General features: G+C 46.3%; 1 protein-coding gene across 1 annotated transcript in view; it reads left to right on the top strand.

Annotated features, from left to right (window-relative positions):
* Positions 1 to 23,599, top strand: part of LOC146812454 (piezo-type mechanosensitive ion channel component 2-like) — a 711,007-nt gene that overhangs the window by 138,945 nt on the left and 548,463 nt on the right. Inside the window, exons 9-12 of the mRNA XM_085619448.1 lie at positions 3,882 to 4,005; positions 7,002 to 7,114; positions 19,983 to 20,246; positions 22,673 to 22,784. Coding sequence (XP_085475574.1) covers positions 3,882 to 4,005; positions 7,002 to 7,114; positions 19,983 to 20,246; positions 22,673 to 22,784 — 613 coding nt within the window. The remainder of the gene's footprint in view (positions 1 to 3,881; positions 4,006 to 7,001; positions 7,115 to 19,982; positions 20,247 to 22,672; positions 22,785 to 23,599) is intronic.

Genomic DNA, 23,599 nt, shown 5'->3' with positions numbered 1-23,599 from the left:
GATGGATTGTTCAGCTGCACAGCTATCGGTTGTCACTTAGTCTGGTTAGGTCATGGCAAATTCAATTTGTCCACATTTAAGGCAAGTACATCCTGCATTCAATCACCGAAGTCCTTTTTCAGAGAACATTTGAACACATCACTGAATATGAATATGTTGTAGAGTCAAAGCCGGTGTGTATATCTATAGGTATCCTTTCTTGGTGCAAGTTCTCTCATGGCTGGTCTCCTTGTCCTCAGTGCTCTGTTCTTAAATGAAATAAGGACCTTAGTAAACATTATCTTTTATATTTAGGTGCAAGTATTCTCGGTTGTGGCATTGAAGGGAGAAAATATATTCTGCCTCTAGTTCTGAGTAGGTTCCAAGGAAATCCTAGAAAACCATGGGGGTCAAGGTCCACAGTAGCATTAAGGTAAAGAAGTAATTTGAGTTTCCTAAGACCATAAGACCCACAAAAGGATTCAACTTTGTGCCTGAAGTGATTCATTACCGTTCTGCTCACACCTTCTTTATCCTCAGAACCACTGAACATTGCCCTCGGTTGAATTCCAAAATTTTAATGCATAACAGCGTACAAGAAGGTCTAAACCCTTTAGTTGAAAACTGACCTACCACCTCTCTCTACCTGCCTGGCTGGTATATGATTAAGTATTTTAGAAGGTTTCACATTTTCCCCGATGTGTTGCAGACATCCAAATGATCCACCCCACCATTGCATCTTCATGCTGTCTAATCCAATGGTACAAGGTCTTCATATAAAGGTGCTAACATTAATATCTGTAGAGCCCTGCAGTGCAGTGGACTCAGAATACGAATAGAGGAAACCACCATATCCATAATTCTGGCCATATGCTGAGAAGTTATGCTGTGCAAATAGTAAAATCGACCTGACATCATTCCGTTTTCTCTAGTTTGATCTTCTTGAACAAAATCATCTCCAATTTTCTAAGTGATTACAAAACCCGCATCTTGAAGATGCAATACTTTCTGCTGAACGTGGGAGAAAAAAGACAGGCACTTTCGGCCATAATAAGTAGGACATTTACATACACAATCATAAACAAATCCCCAGATGCCTGGTACTGGCACCACTGGCTTGAGCAGTTTTGTGAAGCACCACTAGGTGCAGAGAGGTCAGAGGGAATCAAAGTAAACTGCCACACCTGTCCTACCTGCAGAAACATTCTGTGTTGAGCAAACATTGCAACTGCGAGAGAAACCTCATTCAAATCTAATCATGCGAACCAATCTCTGGGAATTAAAATTCACCACAAAGTGGTTGAACTATGTCCATCTTTTCCATCTTATAATGATATGTGAAAAGAAAAGATTGCCATACTGTCCAAAAACACCTGTTTCCTGCCCCCTCTTTCTGAATGGCACCATGTTGTCTTCATTACTCTGGAAAAGACTGGGCATCTGCAGCTTAACTCGGGTACACATGAACTCCATTGGAAAGACTAGTACGCTTTCTCGATATTGGTATCCATGGTTAACTTGGTTGAGTCACCAAAAACAATGCTACCCTTCCCCCACCGGAGGAAATAAAGAAGATGGAATGATCACTCACCGGGGTTGTCCCTCCAGTCCTAGCCTTCAAGCCTCTCAGTCTTTCCTAAAACTTTTATGTGAGTGTTGCCCACAACAGGAAGGAATTTCTATCCAAACTTTGATACTCTCGACCAGTAAGTAGAACAACCTTTTCTCTGGCAGCTTTGTCAAGAACGCACCCACAGACAACATGTAGCAGAGAACTCTCAGCCTTCTCCATGGACGCAAAAACAGAAAGGTACTTGCTCATTTGTTTAATGAACTGGTCATCAAACTCTGGTACAGCTTGTGTACTTGAAGGTGGATCTAATAATATCACGGCTGCTGTGGGGGAATGTAAAGCAACTACTAGAATTTCGATTTACCTGTAGTGTGAACATTCAGTAATTGTAATTGGAAAGACACCAGCACCTTCAGCGTACATAGTACTGTAATCAGAAGGTCTTTGTGCCCTTGCGCCTATCTGCGGTGTTGAAGCAGCTTTCTTGACTAGTATTAGTTAGTGCTTGCCCCCTGCAGCAACTTTTGCTCTCTGTCTCTGGTGACTGCCAACCCGCTCCCATGAAGCTATGCAGCAAAGTCCTTATTGGTGGTTGCGTAGCTTTGTGCTCTTGATTGGATGGGCTTATCAAGTGGGTGAGCTCCGAGAATGAAGGCTTGGCATGGAGGGTAGAGGAGCAGCCATCAGTCTGGCAGCAGCCCGCCTGTCTTTATTCCAACCCTTAACCTGGTACCCTCCTGGAATCTGTGCCAGGTTAAGGCAGGCGGCTCTGGTGAAAGCAGCGAAATGTGCTGTGGACCATCCAGCAACATACAGCTCATATGATCGGTGATCCAGGCGACAGTGAGCCTGAATTGTGCAGGATAGGTCTCTGTGCTTATCTGTTTTTCTACTTCATTTACTGTGCATTTGTATCTGACAGGCAAAATGTATGAATTAGCATTACCAAGAAAATAAACTCTAGAGGGTGTTGGTGCAGACGCCTTTGGTGGAGCAGTGCCAGCTTACAACGACCCTCTGCAGCAGCTTCAGTGTCCTTTCCTGTTTCCAGTCCATGCGCCAAGACACGCTGCCGGGTCAGGGCTGGCGGAAGCATAGCTTGAGGTCTTTGGCCTTCCCATAGTGACAGAGTTGGGTGGTCAGATGGGTCTCTCCATTAAGTGAGCACCTAGGATTACATTTCTGCAGCCTGAATGCCTGCTTGTGATGCAGCCTTATCCCAGTACCCACATTGAAAGCCTGGCTGTATTGAAGTAGGAGGCTGTTGAGGAGGCAATGAAGGTTGCTTCTGCCCTCCCTGCCGCATGCGTTATATAGCTCCCTCCAACGGTGAGCCATGCTTTGGCAAGCTGCGACTGCACAGGACTACTTTCTGTGGCTGTCTATCTCCTCCATTGTTTCTTATATTTCCATGTACAATACTCCCCTTGTTTTTATTTTATCAACCTCCTCATACGTTCTCCTGAATATCCTCCTCGTCCTGTTAATCGGTCCTCCCTAGTCCTTATTGAGAATATAGCCATCTCACCTTTGTTGTACAAGGATGTGTGGTGGCAGGGGAGCTGCGTTTAGCTCTCCTCGGCAGTACTCAGCACAGACTCCCTTGAGATTACATCATTGTAACCAATGGGCCTATCTCTCTTGGATACATCTGTTTGCTGCTGCAGATTCTGGACAGGATGGGATTTTGTCAGCAAGTGAAGCTGCAAATGTCAGTGGTAGGAAAAGTTGGGGAGGGTAGCGTTGCCCCAGTTTGTGGGTTTCTACACAGTCTCTCCCCTACTAGCCCTGTCCAGTAAAGCCAGTGCTGTCTCAAATGGGCCATATCCCCGCCGTCAACCGTACTATAGACCATTGCACACGCTGTCCAGTTCAATGAACAGCAACGAAAGAGAGCCTGCTGTATGCATTAGAATGATTTACAGGTACTTCTAAAAACCCATTGATGGCCTACTGTTCTCTTTTCAGAGGATGCTTTCCCTGTAGGTTCATTGGAATGACAGGCTAATCATGCTTCAGTTGAAATAAAGCGAGAAGATGGAAGCGTACATGAGATCTTCTATTGCTAGGAAATCTCAATTTGTTATAATTTAAATATATTTTTTTATTTTGTAAGTAAAAGTGGAGCTACACTCCTTTCCAATTGTCTTAGTAGTAAAAGGAAAACAGAAACTGCCATTTTTCTTCTATATATATATAAAAAAAAATATGTTAACTCTTTTCTTTATTTTGTGCACGTAAGCCATTTGTCTTGTGTACACTCTTAAAAAGCCTTGCCACCAGCCTGCTCATTCTAATATCCGACACTGGTTTATTTCTTCTTTTTCAGCCTCTGTACTTCACCAGTAACGGCTGGCAGGATCTGCCCCTCTTACAGTGTGAACTCCAGCAGGACAGCAGTCACTTTTCAGTACCCATTTATTCATCGATTGATCACAGCCCACCGTTATCAGGTATGTCTTTATCAGAAATGAGTCACTTAAAGCTCAGTGTGACACGTGGTCAAAGCAGGCTCTTCTGTGATGTGCTTTGCATGCTTCTTTCCTGTTCTGTGGCAGGAGTATCAGCAAGGATGAACGATGAAGCTCCTTCGGCTGAACATTATTTGACCTGTATCTACAATTGACGGGTCTGCTCTCTGGACCATTGCACTACTGGTCAGCAGGCCCTTAGTGGGCAGGGGGGCCTTGGTTATTCCTGTGGAGGGTATTGTCCCCTTCTCACTGCTTCAGTCTTCTTGATTACTTTTGGAAGCTACAGAAGAGCGGGAATAAGCTCAAGGGTGCCCCTCCAATCCAGGCAGTGCTTGTAGAGTGCATGGGGTGAGTGCTAGTGCTGTCAGGCTACTTCTTACAGAGTCTGCCTGCCTTCATCTCACCTGTCTCCACACCATGATTCTTTCCCCACAAACCAGACCCGTGTCAGTTGAGGAAGGAATCAGGCAATTGACAAAGGTGTGTTCATGTGAGTTTTTGCCAGTTTGTGCCAGCGGGCAGAAATTTTGCGACATAAGTTTTCGTGATGAACCGTTTACCTTTTCTGTGCATTTCTATAATTGTGACTTTGCCCTTCGAGTTTTGCCCTGGGCAGAATTTGCCCTCTGGGTTTAGCCACTTGGCTTTTCCACCGGTGTGCTCATTGTTCATTTGTCAATGGGAGCTTTATAGTGGCTGCCATAAGTCTTGAATGCTGCCCTCTGGATGATTTGTTCAAATTGTAACCAACATGTGGTTTTCTGGTCACCTTTTCCTTATTGGAATATATTGTGCCTAGAGTAGTTGTAAATCAGAACCATGTCTGGTTTTATAATTTCGAATTGTTAAATTCTCAATACTTGCTGTTTGCATCTAATGCGTCCAGAACCCTTAAGTTCATCTTTCGTGTCTTCGCTCTAGTTCACCACGGCCTGATGCACAAATCAAAAGCCACTTCTTTGATAAACACTTGAGTTTCCATCCATATGCCAAATTGGTGGAATGAGTGAAGATATTCATATTTACTCTGTGGTTCAAACTGGTAATCAGTGACCAGTTTACATGACTAATCAAAGGAGTCTTTATTTTTTGTATGCTCCTTTTGTCAGGGAGGTCATGTCATAAGAACACAACTAGGACTTTGGTGGATGCAATTCTTTGAAGTTCACAGCCAGGACAGTGTAGACAACCACCTTGTCTGGGGACTCCACAGGAAGTGTGGGGGAGGAACCCTACTAGGGTAGGACACTGCAAGGACTCCATGGGTGAAGACAAATTCCCACATAAGTAGAAGAACAAACGAGTGGGGAGGATACTAAGAATAAGGAATTGAGCGTCTTTGTACCTGTGTTTGTGTGGTCCCTTCGCTTGCACCTCAGACAAAAGCCAATCACGCCCAAGTAGAACCCGCTTGCAGATTATTTTTCTAAGCAGATTTTCTGACCTTTACTTTGTTTCAAATGTAACAACTACACGGGACTGCCTGAGATCTAAATTCTGGGTAAAAGTAAAGGCAACTGAGAAATGCTTAGTTAATTGTAGTGTGATTTGTAAATGAGCATGGAGACCCTGGCAACACTTGAACAAAAGGAACTGTTTGTATCTAGTTTAGAAATACGATTAGCAATAGAGGGTCTATTGTACTCTTTCACTGTGGATATGCCAGAAATATAAATGTAATATGATTATGATGATGACGATGATGCCAGAAAGTGACTATGAGGATCCATTGGTTAGTAAGGCTCTCTTTGGCTTACTTTATGCCCATCAGTGACTAGCCCATTTAGGTCTAATTTGTAAGGCTCGCAATGCCAACCAGATCACATCTACCTGCCAGAACGCACGGTGCCATTCTTCTGCATTCATGTTTTTTTTCAGCAGTCTAACATGGCACGACCCTCAAGTTTTATAGGACCTAATAATATGAGTTCTATGCACATTTGACCACTGGCACAGAGTTGTTTGTTTAGTGGCAAAACCATCATGCATGATTCAGGTTCACTATATCAGACACACAGTGAAGCCCATCACAGAGTGCCCCCTTTTTTTACACCACCAAATTAACAATCAAGAGTTAAAGATCTGCGGACACGTCATTCTTGCTGTAGGGTTTGAACGCCTCATTTTACATTGTTCTTTTAAGGAGCTCCTTATATGTCTTAAAGGCATACCCTCCTGAGAACTGGCATGGCACAGATGCCTTTTATACCACAAAGAGCAAGCAGGAAATAATGAATAAAAAAAACATTATCCTTAGATCTTGATCCAAGCACATTAAGGTCTGCAGTGCCATTAAATCTGCAACTCCCTTCATGTTCCTAGTTTTCCAGATGTCTGCACGTAGGAGGTTAGTGGACCCCGCCCATTGGGTCTTGCACGCACAGAACTCCTACTTGATTTGCCAATCCTTTAATATTATAAAAAATATGAATTGCTATGTAGTTTGGATGAGCTTTTTTGATTTCATACCGAGATGACAATACTTGTGAAGCTGAGTAGGTTCAGCTCAATTTATGATTAAAAAGACAAAGTACTTAATCACTACGTTGATGCCGAAGGATGTTGGCAGTGCTTTGTATTCTACTATATGCTTTTGGGTACTAAATCCATTTCATGTGATATTGTTACGTCTACTGCACTTAGTTTTTGTTAACCCCTAGTTATTCACGGTACATACCACTGTTGATTATTATCATGTTAAAGATTCCTGCTTTAGAGTTTGATGGATTAGTTACTCCATCACAAATGTGAATGATATCACGTCTGTCTTATTGCAAGTGCCATAGAATATAATACGCTTGTAATAAGGCGGACAGGATATCTGTCATGTTTGTGACGGGGGTAGCCTGTATGCCAAACTCTAAATCAGACCCTTTGTTTTTTGACTGCAACATATTTATTCAAATATTATCTGCACATATAGTTTGTCAAAAGTTGCAGTGTGACTTCATAACCAATGAAAATGTTTCTTCCAGACGATGACGAGCCTTCTGAAGCACCGAAGCAGGAGAGCAAGTCTGGGGGTTTGGCCGTCTTGGGAGAGTTCGTTATGCGGCAAAGTTATGTGAGCGCCTTGATTGTGATGATGGTAAGAGATAGAGTCTCTACAGCGTGTACATACACATTTCAGCATCCACAAACGTTTGTGACATTAACGCACAGGCAAACATACACATGGGTGAGATGGTGTCTCTTCATTTAAAGACGATGTTCTGTAAAAAGAAGCCCCCCCTGCCCCATTTTCCAGCAAAACTCCCCTACGTGTAAAAAAAGATAATGGTGCTTAGTAGAAAATCTGTATATGTGCAGAATTACTGCATTCCAGGTCAGATGACGAGCCTGGGATGATGATTTAACTTTGGATATAAAATTAACCTCAGATTCCAGTACGTGTTTCTAAACTGCTTTGAATTTTTTTTTTTTTTTTTTGTCTTTTTATTCTTTAACCAGATGTTATGATGTGCTCTTGCTATAAGTCGCTCTATTTCTACTTGGAGTGCGTCAATGCCAATGAAGCATCCAAATAAAGTAAAAGAGAAACAATTGTTGTCAAGCCCAAAGATCATGGTAATGGGGTTTCCCATTCTTTCTTATGAAAAAACATGTAATCAAAGATGGCTGACCACATGTGAGCACAAACAGGCAGCCCTTTTTGATGTTTTTTAAATACTTTATCATTGTTCAATGTTTGTTTAGTGTTCTGGGCTGACTCTGGTGTTTAAAGTGCATCAACCATATAGGAACATTAAAGAATGATAAATTCTTAAAAAATATTTAAGGCTTGCTTTTCATTGTGCACACTCATGGGCAGCTATCTCTGAATGGTTTTGGAATACTTTAGCCTTAAATAAGAGTGGTAGAACACATTCTAAGATGGTTGCACATTGGATTGCCCTTTCTGAATGCAACAAACTACAAACAGCAGCCAGGGGGTGATAGCAAAATAAAGGTAGTTGCTGTGAGTAGGCAAAATAAAAAAAATGTCAGAGAGCAAAAATAATCATAAACACTATGAAAAGAGTAATTGGCCCACCATCTCTGGCACTGAAAGGGACTACTTTTTGAAGGATGTACACGTTGTACACAAGCATATTACTATCATTCACAATGAGGAGAGCCAAATGGTGGGCACACCCATTGTCCCATTCTGTGTGCTGTATTGGGCAGAGACAAATCTGAATGACAGCTCAACAGACCAATGGATGAAGACTGCTGACACTTAGAACCTCATTACCATGTCGGTGCTGCTCCCACCGACATCTATGTCCGCGGTCCGCCCGCCGCATTACAATGCGGCGGGCAGAGGGACTGTCAGCGGTGCTTCAGATGGGCTCAAGGAGCCTGTTGGTGCTTCTGAAAGCACCATAATCCCCTAATGACGATTATGATGGCACTTTCCAACAGCCTTTTCATGGTGGCCTTTCCGACATGGAAAGGCTGGCTTTCAGAAAGTGTCTTTGGGGGCCCCTAGGAGGGCCCTCTTCCCCCCCTGGCCCTCCTCTATGAGGCTTGGGGGGCACCAAACATCCCTGCACCATGTGTGCCTGCCACATGGTGTGGGGATGTTTGCAAACATCCATTTTTCAATAGACACTTGTGCTGCGGTCCTTTTCTGCCTGCCGCACAAGTGTCCATTGTAGTATGGAAGTTTACGACCACCCTAAGGGCGGTCACAGCCTAAAACTGAGGTTGGAACCGCCAACCTAATGTTGGGCTGTCTGCCCGACATCGTAATGAGGCAAAAGTTCCTCTGTGTGGGTATATTTCATGTATTTGTTTTTAACAGAAACAAAAGTCTGACCTAAATGCAATCACACTGTATGAAATCACTGCATAATATTCAGTAATAATAACCTGGTAGGATCCCATGGAACCATGGTAATATTGTGTAGATTTTGGGTGATGGTGTTCAGGCTGATTTTTCTTTACAGTACAATAAAAGATGACCAGATTCAAATTCTCTTGCAAGAATTCTTCCTCTAAATTCTTATAAACGCTACATGTTTATTAGTAGAACTATCAAGATTTTAAAGTCACACCAAAAAACAAATTAATAGGCAGCGCAATAAATCACCAGTTTTTATTATTATACTTCAGGTGTTATTTTGTGGAAGATTATCCCACGCCCGTAGTCAGAATATCTGCTAAATCCTCTGTCGCATTGTCAGGATTCTGTCTCAACATAGAGGTGCGATCAGGTTTTGGACGAGTCTGATGGGAAACTCTGGAGACTAAGGCAATGGAAACCACAATGACTTGAACACTAGGGGCCTGATTCACAAAGGTAGCTTACACTTTCAAGAACTTGCACTTTTGAGTAAGTTTGTCTCCACCAAATGTAAGGACCTGAGGGCAAATCACAAAGGTAACTTAGACTTGTGAGTAATTTACAGTTGTAATTTACTCTTACACTTTTGAGAAACTTTACATTGGATCATGTAAGATGAGTCGGGTTGCAAACTCTTGAAAACCGGGTAATGAAAACTGAAAGAATTTGAACCCTCATGGCCACCCGCAGATTTTACTCATTTTCTGGTTTTAAGTCCTTTCCAAGGCATAAAGGGTAGAGACAATATCTGAGTGTCAAACATTAAGCTGCTGTTTGCCAATGTTCCATCCGTTGTTGTGGCTCTCATTCTTATACTAGTTTGTATCTGTTTATTAATTCCTCATGTTGTTTTCTTCCTATTAGTTTCCGTCACATTTAGGAGTTCTATACCTCTGCTCCGTTGTATGTGTTACACTTGGTGACACTTCAAGGTATCCTCCCTCGCTCACTCACTCTCTTAGCCTCTGTCTGGTCTGCAGTGTTGTCCTGGGACTACCTCCTGGTATCCTGGTCTTTAGAGGATTAGTCCTAGAAACATTTGCCAGAAGCAGTAATCATAGTTCCCTGTTCTGCTTACCGATGGCGCACTGACTGACCATACTCCGGGCATTGAAACCTTCCGTGCTGCAACCAGCAAGCATAGAAGCCAGTGAACTCTAGGCTAGTGTTCCGCGTCCATCCCCACATTGCTACTGCATCGCCGATGTGGGCTTTCAGCGGGTCCACCCACCAAGAACCTGAACCCCAGCGCCTGTACACTGCCTTGGCACAGCTTCATTTGCCACTCAATAACCCACTTACAACTGGCTCAGTGTAGAGGCCAGGCTAGGTGTGAGCACAGCAAGTTCACAATAATGATTTATTGGAAAAGTGATACTCTGCTAATTATCTTTCCAGTTTTTAATTTTCTCGCCCATCTTTCATCTCACATTAAAATGTTTTTCAATTGAGGTTTCTTTCCAGTGAAGCACCTTTTTACTTAAAGTAATATCTTATCAGTTTATCAATTAAAGTCTGCCACTTATATTCTTGCTTTCTGAGAGCCAGATGACCCATTTTTAGTGTAGGGTTAAACCAAGCACTCTGCTTTTTATGCCAGCCAGAGTTGCACACCCCAAATCCAGGCTGTTGCCTTTTCAGTGTGTGAGAGTCTTTACAAGTTGATTAGGCAAGTGAGTTAAGTGTAGTCAAGTAATCATTCGCCATCAAGTCAGGAAATGTCTTTGTGTAAATTGAACGTGCCTAGCATCATCATTTGGGAAGCTTAATGGTAAATCTGTGCTATGAAATATAGACCAGGGTAACAGAGTTGTCCCCCAGACAGCGGTAGACTGGCATCGGCAGATACAAAAGTCAGCTGCTACATGGCATCGACATACTAGAATTCTAATGTGACATTCCCTGGAATTTTATAAGATACGGGCCTCTGCTGTAGAGGGCAGAGAAACACAAAAAGTGCCGAAAACTTACAGGATTGTGAATTAACAGTTCTGGCTGAGGAGATGCAGGGGTTCCCCCAGACATGCAGACTTAGTCTGCTGGGTGAAGACAAGATCACCCTTAGTGAGCCTTCAGCCCGACTGCAGCGCTTGCGTCCAACAGTCTCTTTTGTAGCCCTCCCCACCTCCTGAAGGGGAGCGACCCCCTGTTCCTCACAGGTGGTCGCTCCCCTTCCACTGCTGCTACCCGACGCCTGCCTACCTGACGCCTGCCTGCTGTCACCGCTGACCCCCCTGACGCCACTTACCTCTTCCGCCGCCGCTGACCTCTGCCCCGCCACTACCTGACGCCTGCCTGCTCGCCTGCTGTCACCGCTGACCCCCCTGACGCCACTTACCTCATCCGCCGCCGCCGACCTCTGCCCCGCAACTTCCAGGTACTGCCCTCCGCTCGCTGCCTGCTCTGCTGCCCTTCTTCCTCGTGCCAGCTCACCGCCGCCGCTGCCCCGGTCACTCGCCTTCCTTTCCCGCCTCCCAGTTCCGGTTTCCCGCCACTGACCCCGCAGTCCCGCCTCCCCTTCCTTCCCATTGGCCACCCAGCCTCCCGCCTCCCAGCTGACCCTCCCTCCCGGCTCACTACTTATGACGCCCCCTCAGCGACCGCGCAGCGGACGCGCGCAGCGGGAGCGCCGACTGAGCGCCGAAGGTGCGCCAAAGGTAAGCCCGTCTGCGCCTGGACCGCGCCCAGCGCCAGACCCCCTGGCCCCCGCGCCCGCCAGCCCCCCCGCAGGACCTACGATGCCGCCACACTCATCGCACTCAACACCGCCCGAACCCCCGGGTGCCACCAAGCATCCCCGCTACACACCCACGGACCCTTCGCCTGCAGATCCTGCAAATTCTCCTGCCTCCGCACCGGCACCGCACCCACCAAGACGGACAACAGCAACCACCTGAAGTGCATCCTGCTCAACACCCGCTCCGTCCACAGACACGCCGTGGAACTCTGGGACCTCCTCGACACCGCATCTCCTGACGTTGCCTTCCTCACGGAAACCTGGATGAACGCCTCCTCAGCCCCCGACATCGCCATCGCCATCCCGGACGGCTACAAGATCATCAGGAAAGATCGCGTCAACCAGACCGGAGGAGGCATCGCCATCGTCCACAAAAGCACCATTCGCATCTCGACTGACTCCACCGACACTCTCAACGCCGCCGAACACCTGCATTTCCAGATCCACCTCAACCCCAAGACCACCCTCAGAGGCACCCTCATCTACAGACCCCCGGGACCACGCACACAATTCAGCGAAGACATCGCCGACTTCATCAGCCCGCACACCCTCCCCTCCGCCGACTACATCCTCCTCGGGGACCTCAACTTCCACCTGGAGAACAACAACGACCGCAACACCACCACCCTGCTGGACAACCTGGCCAACCTCGGGCTGAAGCAACTGGTCAACACCCCCACCCACTACGCCGGCCACACGCTCGACCCCGTCTTCTCATCCAGCAAGCACGTCACCTTCAGCCACTCCACTGGACTTCACTGGACTGACCACAGCTGCGTCCACTTCAGCTTCAAAAAGAACACGGTCCACCACCACCCGAAGCGGGTTCCCCACAGGAACTGGAGCAAGATCACCGTCGACCAGCTCGCCACCTCCCTCAGTCAGAACCCACCTGTCAGGACATCGGACCCTAACACAGCAGCCCTCAACCTCACTCAGTGGCTGACCTCCTGCGCCGACGACCTCGCCCCACTGAAGAACCCACTCACCAGGCACAGAAGCAAGAAGGCCCCCTGGTTCACCGACGAACTCAAGAACTCCAAGAAGGCCTGCCGCACCCTCGAGAAGGCCTGGCTCCTCGACAAGACCGCCGACAACATGACCGCCCTCAAACTCGCTACCCGCAGACACCACCAGCTCATCCGCACCACCAAGAAGAAATCTCTGAAGGAACGACTGGACAAGAACGCCCATGACAGCAAGGAGCTCTTCAACATCGTCAAGGAGTTCTCTAACCCCAGCACCGGCAACAACGACATCACTCCCTCACAGGAGCTCTGCGACTCCCTCGCCTCGTACTTCCACTGCAAGATCGCCAACATCCACAACAGCTTCGGCGTTTCACCCCCGCACCCATCGGTCGAACCTACGCACCCCGCCGCCATCCTCCAGACGTGGACCAAGGTGACCCCCGAAGACACAACACGCATGATGAACACCATCCACTCCGGATCGCCGACAGACCCGTGCCCCCACCATGTCTTCAACAAGGCCGCCTCTACCATCGCACCCCACCTCCGAGACATCATCAACACCTCCTTCGACACAGCCACCTTCCCGGAAAGCTGGAAGCACGCCGAGCTCAGCGCTCTGCTGAAGAAACCAACAGCGGACCCGACCGACCTCAAGAACTTCCGCCCCATCTCGCTCCTTCCCTTCCCCGCCAAAGTCATCGAGAAGGTCGTCAACAAGCAACTGGCCGCCTTCCTCGAGTCGAACGGATCCCTCGACCCATCACAGTCCGGATTCAGAGCCAACCACAGCACCGAGACCGCCCTCATCGCAGCCACCGACGACATCCGAGCCCTGCTTGACAACGGTGAAACAGCGGCACTCATCCTCCTAGACCTCTCCGCAGCATTTGACACTGTCTGCCACCGCACCCTAGTCCAACGCCTCAACGACACCGGCATCCAAGGGACGGCCCTGGAATGGATCACCTCATACCTCTCCGGCAGAACACAGAGAGTACGCCTCCCTCCGTTCCTCTCTGAGGCCACCGGAGTCATCTGCGGCGTCCCGCAAGGATCATCGCTCAGCCCCACTCTCTTCAACATCTACATGAAACCCCTCGCTGCCATCGCACGCCAACACAACCTCAACATCATCTCCTACGCCGATGACACCCAGCTGATTCTCTCCCTCACCAGAGACCCCGACACCGCCAAAACCAGCCTACACGAAGGGATGAAAGACGTCGCCAAATGGATGGACATCAGCCGCCTGAAATTGAACACGGACAAGACAGAAGTCCTCATCCTGGGACCATCGCCCTCCGCATGGGACGACTCCTGGTGTCCCCCGGCCCTAGGCACCGCACCCAAGCCTACGGACCACGCACGCAACTTGGGCGTCATCCTGGACTCCTCCCTATCTATGACCAGACAAGTCAACGCCGTATCCTCAGCCTGCTTCCACAACCTTCGCATGCTCCGTAAGATCTTCCTCTGGATCCCGACCGAGACCAGGAAGACGGTCACCCAGGCCCTCGTCACCAGCAGACTAGACTACGGAAACACCCTCTACGCCGGTACAACAGCCAAGCTTCAGAAAAGACTTCAACGTGTCCAGAACGCCTCCGCCCGACTCATCCTGGACGTCCCCCGACGCAGCCACATCTCGAGCCATCTGAGGGACCTGCACTGGCTCCCCGTCAACAAGAGGATCACGTTCAGACTCCTCACCCACGCACACAAATCCCTCCACGACCTTGGCCCAAGATACCTCAACGACCGCCTGACCTTCTACATGCCCACCCGCCAGCTACGATCCGCAAACCTCGCCCTCGCCGTTGTCCCTCGCATCCAGAGAACCACCGCCGGAGGAAGATCCTTCTCCTACCTGGCGGCTAAGACATGGAACTCCCTGCCCGTCTACCTGCGACTGACCCCGGACCACCTCGCCTTCAGGAGACAGCTCAAGACCTGGCTGTTCGAGCAGTAGCAGACCCCTCCCTCATGCGCCTTGAGACCCTTCCGGGTGAGTAGTGCGCAATACAAATTTCTTGATTGATTGATTGATTGACTGATACATTTTTTTAAAAATCGGTAATTAGAGTGCTGACCAATTACCCCCAACATTTCACTCAGAAGCTCAGCTCAAGCCATAAATCAATCAATTGGAAACGGGAAATTCGTAAACAAATCTGAAGAGAAGAACTTTGTCACCCAAAAAGTTTTCTAAAATGTTTTAAGATTTATAAGACATTTGAAAAAAGTTGTACAAATGGAATGAGCAGTAAATTAAAAAATAGAAACAACAAAGTGCAGTGCAGGCTCAAACCAGAAACCATCAGTAAACAGAGAAGGTGGGTCTAAACAGTCATCTGCGCAGTAGCCTTATTTATACAGCCCCAGCCCCCAAAGCCGGACATCTTTTTCGCAAATCAGTAGCCAGAGTGCTGACCAACTACTCTACTCCCACGAGGGCCACAAGACACTCAGTAAAGTCAGAAGCATCTATGGATAGGAGAGGGGAAGTTGGTAACCAAATCAGAGGAGTAAACCCTTGTCAGCAAAAAGCCTTCTTTAGATATAGTTAGCTGACGATATGAGAAAGAAGGTATTGGAGTCTGATGGGAAAAAAATCATCTGAGGGATCCGCAAACTGATTTTGATATCCCAATTCTCTCATTTCCATGGCTCAGCTGTTAGAAGAGTTTTAAGTCTCGAAAAACGGAGACATATAATGCTTTTGGAGGAGGAGAGGCTGGTGCAGCGGCAGGCTGGAACTGGGGTTTGTCTGAGATAGCTCCCCCTCCCAGCCTCAACCCCTTCCTTGAAAGGACTTTTTCAATTTTTTTGGAAGTGAAAGTAGTCCCAAACAATTTTTTGCATCCAAAGCTATGATCTCCACCCAGAGGACGTAGAGGCATCATCAGTTTTCAGCTTGCAGATTTCTTCACTAGATCTTCCAGTTGAGGACAAAATAGTTTCACCCCTTTAAATGGCAGAACCATAAGTAGAAATATTTGGGCTGCATGTGCCGTCAGTGAAGGTATCCATACCGGCCTGCTGGCAGTAATAGGTGATAAAGGAGCAGCAGCAGCACACAGGGAATCAGAGGAAATATCAACCGTGGAGCATATTTGGTTCTCCATCGTGGGGAGCATTGGACCAACGTCCAATCCTCCACAAACCTTTGCAATGGATAATGCTTAGGCATGAATCTAGGACATGTATATCTCTGTACCTCCTTCCCTTCATGTGAACAGGCCTTATAAATTGCCCCGTGAACAGGAAGACTTCGAGGTTCTTCCCTTTGTTACTGAACAATGTTTCCTTCCTCCATCTGCAAGGAAGACTCCGGGAAGTATAAATTGGTTCTTAAACGTGGCAGCATATCAGATAAATCAGATCCTTGTGTAGAGTGCCCTCTCCCCTCTTCCTCAGGTTCAACATCGTCTTGCAAAAGAAACCCTCTTGGAGCTTTGGGTGCTGAGCGCCTCTCCTTTGCAAATCACCCGACACAGCCTGCTCCGTCTTCTGCTGCAAGACTCCCAGTAAGGAATCCGTCCCAGAGCTGGGGTTTACTCAGCCTCTTCATAGTAGATGAGGCTTAGGAATAATTGTCCACTTCCTGGTGCATTATTCTTGAAGGCTCAGTGACCACACAAGTAGCACTGCATGAACTACAGGCTGGGTTGACCTTGCAGGGATTTGCCAGACAATCTGCAACATCCTCTCTCGCAGTGCTCTCTTTCTGGAGTCAAAACAATCATTCCCTTGGTCTGACTAGACACTTCCCGCTTAGACCAGCACCAAGGGAATGAAGCATTGTGCCGCATAAAAGTCTTGCGGGATCCCCCGACAATTCACGCAGGTAAAGTGGCGGTTGAGCACACTGATAAATATTAATGCCTCCAATTCTAAAGGGGGATCAGCAGATTATTTCAGTGAAGACCAGCGCTATAACGGGTCTTAAAGGGCGGACCATCCTCATGAATTTAACAATCCTCAGAACCCGCTAGCACCCGGCTCCAGGCAGAAGGACCACTAAGGAGGTCCCAATGCCAGAAAAATGAATGAAATAAAGTTCAACACACACATCTTGCAAGAGTAACCACACTCGATTCTAAAAGAGAAGCAAAAAACAGGCAAAACTAAGGGAGGCTTCCTCCTTTACCAACAGAGCAGTCTAGAGCAAAAGGAGAAAGCAATATTGGAAGGGTGGGAGATAGTTTGGTTTAATAAATAATGTTTGTAGACGCAGATCATAGGAACGCGAATCTTGTGGCCCTGCAACAAATGTATGGGGTAAATAATTCTGACTTTTACAACTCTGTAAAATTAAAGGTAGTAATCTCAGAACTCCCTCACTTTCCTTATAAGAACCCGTCTTGTATTTCATTAATTAATGAAGTAAAAAAAGGAGGTCATGTGATCTCTAAAGTTTACAAAATTCTAAAACTATCGCATTCCCTGCTTATGAAAGACAAGCTGGGCAAACGGGCGACTGACTGGTATACCGACAACAACTTTGCACTCTCTAAGGAGGACTGGTTTAAGATAGGGTCTTCCATCATCTTAAAGCAAATCACACCTAATCTCACCCAGACCAAATTTCACTTACTACATAAAACCTTTTGGGCTCCGTCCGACTTGCATAGTTAGAGATCCTAGCAGAAGGTAAATGTTGAGTTACAAAACAAATTCGGGGTCCCTTTCACAAATGTTCTTTGACTGTCCACTTCTAAAAGACGCATCGGATGGAATATAGGCTTACATACAGAACATATTAGAAGCAAAGCCCCTTAAGATCTTAACTTTTACTGTTATAGGACCCTCTATAAATAGTGGCAACTCAACCCTTGATAAAAATGACTCATTGCTTCTAGAGCTTAAGTTTACCTTAGCACACAAAGCAATATTAACGAATTGGAAAGACCTGGAAACTAGGCCTGGGCGAAGCACTACGCTACGCTCGCGTAGTTTGCGAAGTTCGCGCTACTTCGCACTACGCGAACTGCACGTAGCACAGTGCGAACACGCGTAGCGTAGTGTTGCGTAGTGCTGCGGTCATTTTTTGCTTGCTCGCGGTCCTCAACGTCCAGTTGGCGACCGCGAGCAAGCAAAATGACATCCCGGCGAGACTTTTTCCTTGTTGGCGATCGCGAGCATGGAAAATAAACCTCCCGGCGAGATTCCCAACGCGAGGAGGTCAGGTTTCTCATTGCGAGGGGTCGCGTATGCTCGCGACCGCTCGCGATGAGAAACTACCAGTTCGCGTTGAGAAAGCTGCCGCTCGGGTAAAAATCTACTCGAGCAGCAGAAAACTACAGCTCGCACTGTGCAAGATGCCATTTTCAATGATTGCACAGTGCCGGTTGCTTGTCCGCACTGTGCAATCATTGAAAACAACATCTTGCACAGTGCGAACATGTTACTACGCAGTTCGCGAAGTGCTACGCGTAGCTCGCGTAGTGCGAACTTCACTTTGCGTAGCTTCGCGAAGTGCTACTTCGCGAACTACGCCCACCCTTAGTGGAAACACCCCTACTGACACGTGGTGGGAGTGGCAGAGGTACACCAGAGAAGCTGATCCCTGGATATCAGCAAATTCCCCCATTTGGGATCAACCTGATGAATACTTGGAGCAGGTTAAGCCACTTTGACCTCATTCCTAATGTCTTTGCAAGTTGTAGCAGATGATGTTCGTGGACCACTACAACCCTCGAGAGACTAACTCACCCCCTACCCTTCATACATCTATTTACGGAAATCCATGATAGTGGCTGCTTTTTCTTTTTTCCTTTGCGTTATACTTACATTTCATTTCTTTACCCTTATGTGTTCTCATATCTGAATGTCTTCAGTGATACAAGTAGTGCAAATTCTGATGCCCTACAGCGTATATAGACATGACGGCTGGCTCTCTCTGTTAGCCCTCTCTCACATACATACAATTACCATATGTTCTACACTGTAGCAAATCTAGCTGTATAAGTTTGTTTCCATATGATAGATATTGCATCAACCTTTGTTGTCTTTTCTCGTATGTCTAATCTGCAAACAATATTTGTTGGACGATGTGAGATGTAACCTGACTAAATTGTTTTCTTCACTTGTGTTTTTCTAAAACTCAATAAAATACTTTGAAATAAAAAAAATGGTATTGACCATGCCAAGGAGGACTGATGAAGGAGTAACTCGCTTACAAGTGGGAATGATGTTCCCACTTCAGCGTGAGGCTTAGAAGAACAAGAAACGATCTCATGTGCTCACGGTGGGGTAATACGGTAACGAGGTGGGCAGACTTTTTTTTTTTTTTAGCAATAACGGATATTCTGTTCAAGGAATTTAGCAGTTCAATGAAAAAATCTGTATTGCATACTCGACCATATTTGCACGGCCGTTTAAAGGTCATTTCTTGCAATCTGGCGCCCTCTTCTGGCAGTAGTATGCGGTGCCTAAAGTGACCTAGACGTAGTTTCGGCCCTGGGGTACTGGGTGATGTTTAAGAGCAAGTTGATTAAATCTTACCAGGCCCTTTTGGGGAAGTACTACTAGCAATTAAATAATTAAAAACAACCTTAAATAGAATTAGAAATGTCACTCAGGTTTCTTACCTCATCCTGGTCCTTTTTGGAATTGCATTAACTGTCTCCTGGGAGTAATTGTATCATTCTGTGGCTTTGTGAAATTGCGGCCCTTTGGCCTAATACATTTCGAAAAAATCTATAACAACTTTGCAAATTCTATTAAATTAGAAACTTCTTTAATTGGAGGTGAAAAGTGTAAAATATGCTTTACATAGAATAGTATTTAAATACACTCGTTGCTGATTTTTCTTTGGGCGTATGTTGGATAAAAAACAGATTGGGTTTCTGCAAGCGAGTTTTCCCACAAAAAGAAGAGAACTTTACCAGAGCTGTAAGTACATTCAATTAGACATGCATCAATTCTGTGAGATTGCAAAATTACGACTGACATCCAATTGCCCCGCTAATTTCCAGTTTCTCATACCCTGATTATTGCAAAATCAAGTTGTCCTCCTTTTATGTGATTTCAAATGCCAGCAGACACCGACTCACCTTACCCTTCCTGCTGCAGAGAGAGTTAAGCCTCCTGCACCTGACTGATTACATGGACACAGTTTGCTTGCCTCGATTGGTCTCAGTATCCTTTGGGTCGTTCGTAGCTAATCTTCACTTTCACCTCTTTTGCGCACCTTTTGTGGCAATTGTGTTGTCCAAGCCACGTTTTGAGCTAGTAACAATCTTGACTAATTCTCATTCAATGCCCCTTCGATGCCTGCTGTTGTTATTTTTAGCGGGCTCATCCTGTGCGCCACGGGCCAATAATCAGATATGAAGCTTTACTACTGTTAGATTGAACATAGCAAATGCACGGCCTTCTTTTCAGCTTTCGCTTTATTGCACGTGCTTTCCAGGTGTGGAGCATCACGCACAACAGCTGGCTGACCTTCGTCCTGCTGCTGTGGTCGTGCGTCATTTGGATGATGCGCGACCGCCGGCGCTACGCCATGCTCAGCGCGCCCTTCCTGGCCGCCTACGGGACCGTCCTGGTGATCCAGAACTTCTTCGTCGGTCTGAACGTCACCCAGGACGAGCTCTTTCCCGGCATCCCCTCCTCGGTGCTGATAGACTTTGACCTGAAGCCCTACACCATGCCCTGTGCGCACCTCTGTGCCAAGGTGAGTGCGGGTGTTTACTGAGGGGTTCATCTGGGCACTTTGGAAAAATGTGTGATGCATAACTGATGCGGGGGAGTTTGTGCGCAAAAGGCAGAAACAGTTACCACTCAGATTCTCTTTGTTCTAGAGAATGAACTGTCCAAACCACCCACTTAAGATCAAATTCCAGAAGTCAGCGACTAAATGAATTGCATATGTATGTAATGTCCAGGTGTTTGAAGGCACGCACGATGGCCTTCTCGTGTTATGTTTAAGCAGTTCTTTAAATCCCTAAAAGTGAAACTTCAAGGCAGAGGTGTCACTTTGGCGTAAAAGTTTGGTTGAGGGTGGCCTCCTTCCTAGGAGCACCTCGGGTCCAATATGTGCAGTGTGGGGGCTTTGGTGGGCGGGCTCGTCATCAGCTGCAGTGTGTTATCCCCAGGGCGAGTTGAGTGCTGTACCAGAGAAATGGATTCTAGTCCCACTGGTCTTGTGATATGCCTGGTGTCGTGCACTGATCTGTTCTCACTACATTGCATTTGAAATCTTTAAAGTAGGAAGGCGCGCACTGAGATATAGGCTTGTTCGACTTAAATACGATGATGCTGAAGGCAGAGGCTAGTGAAGGTCGGTGTAATAATAACACACACCTTTCCTTGTGCCTTGGGAAGTCTCCTACATGGAACAGCGTGGATAGAGCCCGGCGCGGGTGTCCCTGAAAGCCACCTTGCCAGTAAGAGACTTACTGGAATTTGGAGTTAGTGACAGTTGATCATATTCCTCTGAATGCATTTTGTGAGTGATAGTAGGGGCACTCAGCTGCAAATCTACTTGAAAAAACTGACATTTTAGAGGGCTGGGAGGAAGCTGGGGACAAATGCGGCTCATTTATGTGTTGCGGCGTTACTGGTCTGGGATTAGTCAATAAGTCAATTTATTTCCCCATAGTTCGTCACTGGCTCATGAGCTGGGTGAGTGGCAATAACTAGAGGTATTGACTGACTGTTAGAAAAAGTTGCAAACTATTCAGATTGGCCGTGTGGTTTTAGGGTAGTGGCGTGGTTGTTGGGAGCTTTGGCTGTACCAAAGGCCTGTTTTGGCTGGCTTTTGACGGAATCAACCAAGCATTAGAGCATCCCATGCCTGGTGTATTTACATTCTGTCAGGCTTTATCGCCTTATACTTGGCAATTCTATTATTTTCAGATTTTAAAATGTTTTATGTCTTTTTACATTTAAATGTATTAATGTGTTGTTACTGGGTAATACCGTCACTGTGCTGAATGCTGAACAGTATTCACGACTTGTGTGGTTCAGCAGGTAACAGAGTAAACTTGTCACCGTTACAACAGCTGAACATGTTAGCTTCTTGATTTGAATATGTGATGTAGTTATGTCTGGTGTAGTATGTGGCGGCCTCCTGTAGCCTCAGACCGAAGGAGGGTGATGAGGGATGGTGCTGTTGCCACAGAAGGAGCCGCTTGGTCATGGCGAGGGTAGGGTAGGCCCTGTAGCCTTGATGGAGTGTCATCCTGATAAGGTGTGTGTGCCCTCTAGCCTCAAGTGGAGGCTCTTGTGCTGAACCTTCAAATAGAGCCTGTTTTACATCTAGAGAGGAATTGTGTCCTCAGACAGAGCCTCTTTTATTCAGCATGGGCGGAGTCGTGGTCTCAGACAGAACCTCATTTTACATCATGGGGATATTGAAGTCTTAGACGTGCCATCTTTTACATCATGGGGATATTGAGGTCTTAGACGTGCCATCTTTTACATCATGGGGATATTGAGGTCTTAGACGTGCCATCTTTTACATCATGGGGATATTGAGGTCTTAGACGTGCCTAGACGTGCCATCTTTTACATCATGGGGATATTGAGGTCTTAGACGTGCCATCTTTTACATCATGGGGATATTGAGGTCTTAGACGTGCCATCTTTTACATCATGGGGATATCGAGGTCTTAGACGTGCCATCTTTTACATCATGGGGATATTGAGGTCTTAGACGTGCCTAGACGTGCCATCTTTTACATCATGGGGATATTGAGGTCTTAGACGGGCCATCTTTTACATCATGGGGATATTGAGGTCTTAGACGTGCCATCTTTTACATCCTGGGGGTATTGTGGTCTCATAGGGAGCCTCATTTTTACATCATGAGGGTGTTGTGACCTTAGAGGGAGTCTCGGTCCCATCATGGGGCGTCTTGTGGTCTCTGATAGAACCTCACTTTGCCACATGCGAATACACACATCTTAAAGTATAACATCTTGAACACAATAGCTTGTTTTCTGGCCCTAGGCTATTTTCTTCTATTTCCATAACATTTATTGGGCATTCATTTCCTCTTATGGTTGTTCTGAAATTTGATGTTAATATTTTGTAATCATTGTGGAGCTCTATGATATGGACTGCTGAATAAATATAATAATGCATTTTATGTTGTAGATCTTTTATGCATTTACGTTTTGGCTTCTATTGCGACAACATCTCATAGAGAGACAGAGGGAGATGGAAGAGAAGGCGAAGCCTTTGAAAGAAGTGAGCGTTGAAGGAAGTGGTAAGGACAGAGCTCAATGTCACAGAGCAATGCATGAGCCACACTCGTAATATGACCAGATGGGTTTGCCTTTTACACAGACCATCTGTGCAATTCCTTGGTGTGTATATTTAAGTTAGTGCCTGTATTTGAAAAGGCCAGAGGTGAATCTAGCCTAATTAATGTGCTGAGTAGCCATAGTTCTTTTATGTTCATCAGAAATGCCTCGGGTGTAAACATGGAATCTCTGGTGCCTCCACCCACTGATATTTCATAAAGTAAGAGATAACTAGAGTTACTTATATACAGAATTGCGTTAAAAATACACAACATTGACGACAGTCATGCTCCCGTTTTTGTTTTTCCAAAATTTTCATTTATTTTGAAAAAATATGATGTTAAAATCTTCAGTACAACATACAAATAATTGTGTCCTTGTGCGGTGCTAGATCTGGCCTGAGCATCCTTTTACCCCCTTCCCAACGCAGGGGTCAAACTGCTTGATGAATAGCGAAACTCCAACCCAGGACACAATGTTCAGGCTCCTGCTGGCATAATGAGGGACAAGATCTAGGGATGCTTATGTGTGCCTCCCTTGGCTGCCAGTACACAATGTAGTGTAGTATACTAAATAGAAACCACTAACACACCCTAAAACTCTGGCCATTTGGTATCACTACACTGAATTTAGCCACCTCACTGAAACCTACATTGTCTATGCACTTACAGCGAGTCTACAACAAACCCTCCCCGTAAACATGACTTTAGACCAATGTTCCCTCTAATTTTTTTCCTCTGTGTGCGGCAGTATAAGGTCTCTGTGCGCTGCAACTAAG

This window comes from Triturus cristatus, chromosome 7 (assembly GCF_964204655.1).
Source record: "Triturus cristatus chromosome 7, aTriCri1.1, whole genome shotgun sequence".
Taxonomy (NCBI): domain Eukaryota; kingdom Metazoa; phylum Chordata; class Amphibia; order Caudata; family Salamandridae; genus Triturus; species Triturus cristatus.
This window is presented reverse-complemented; position numbering and strand designations above follow the sequence as displayed.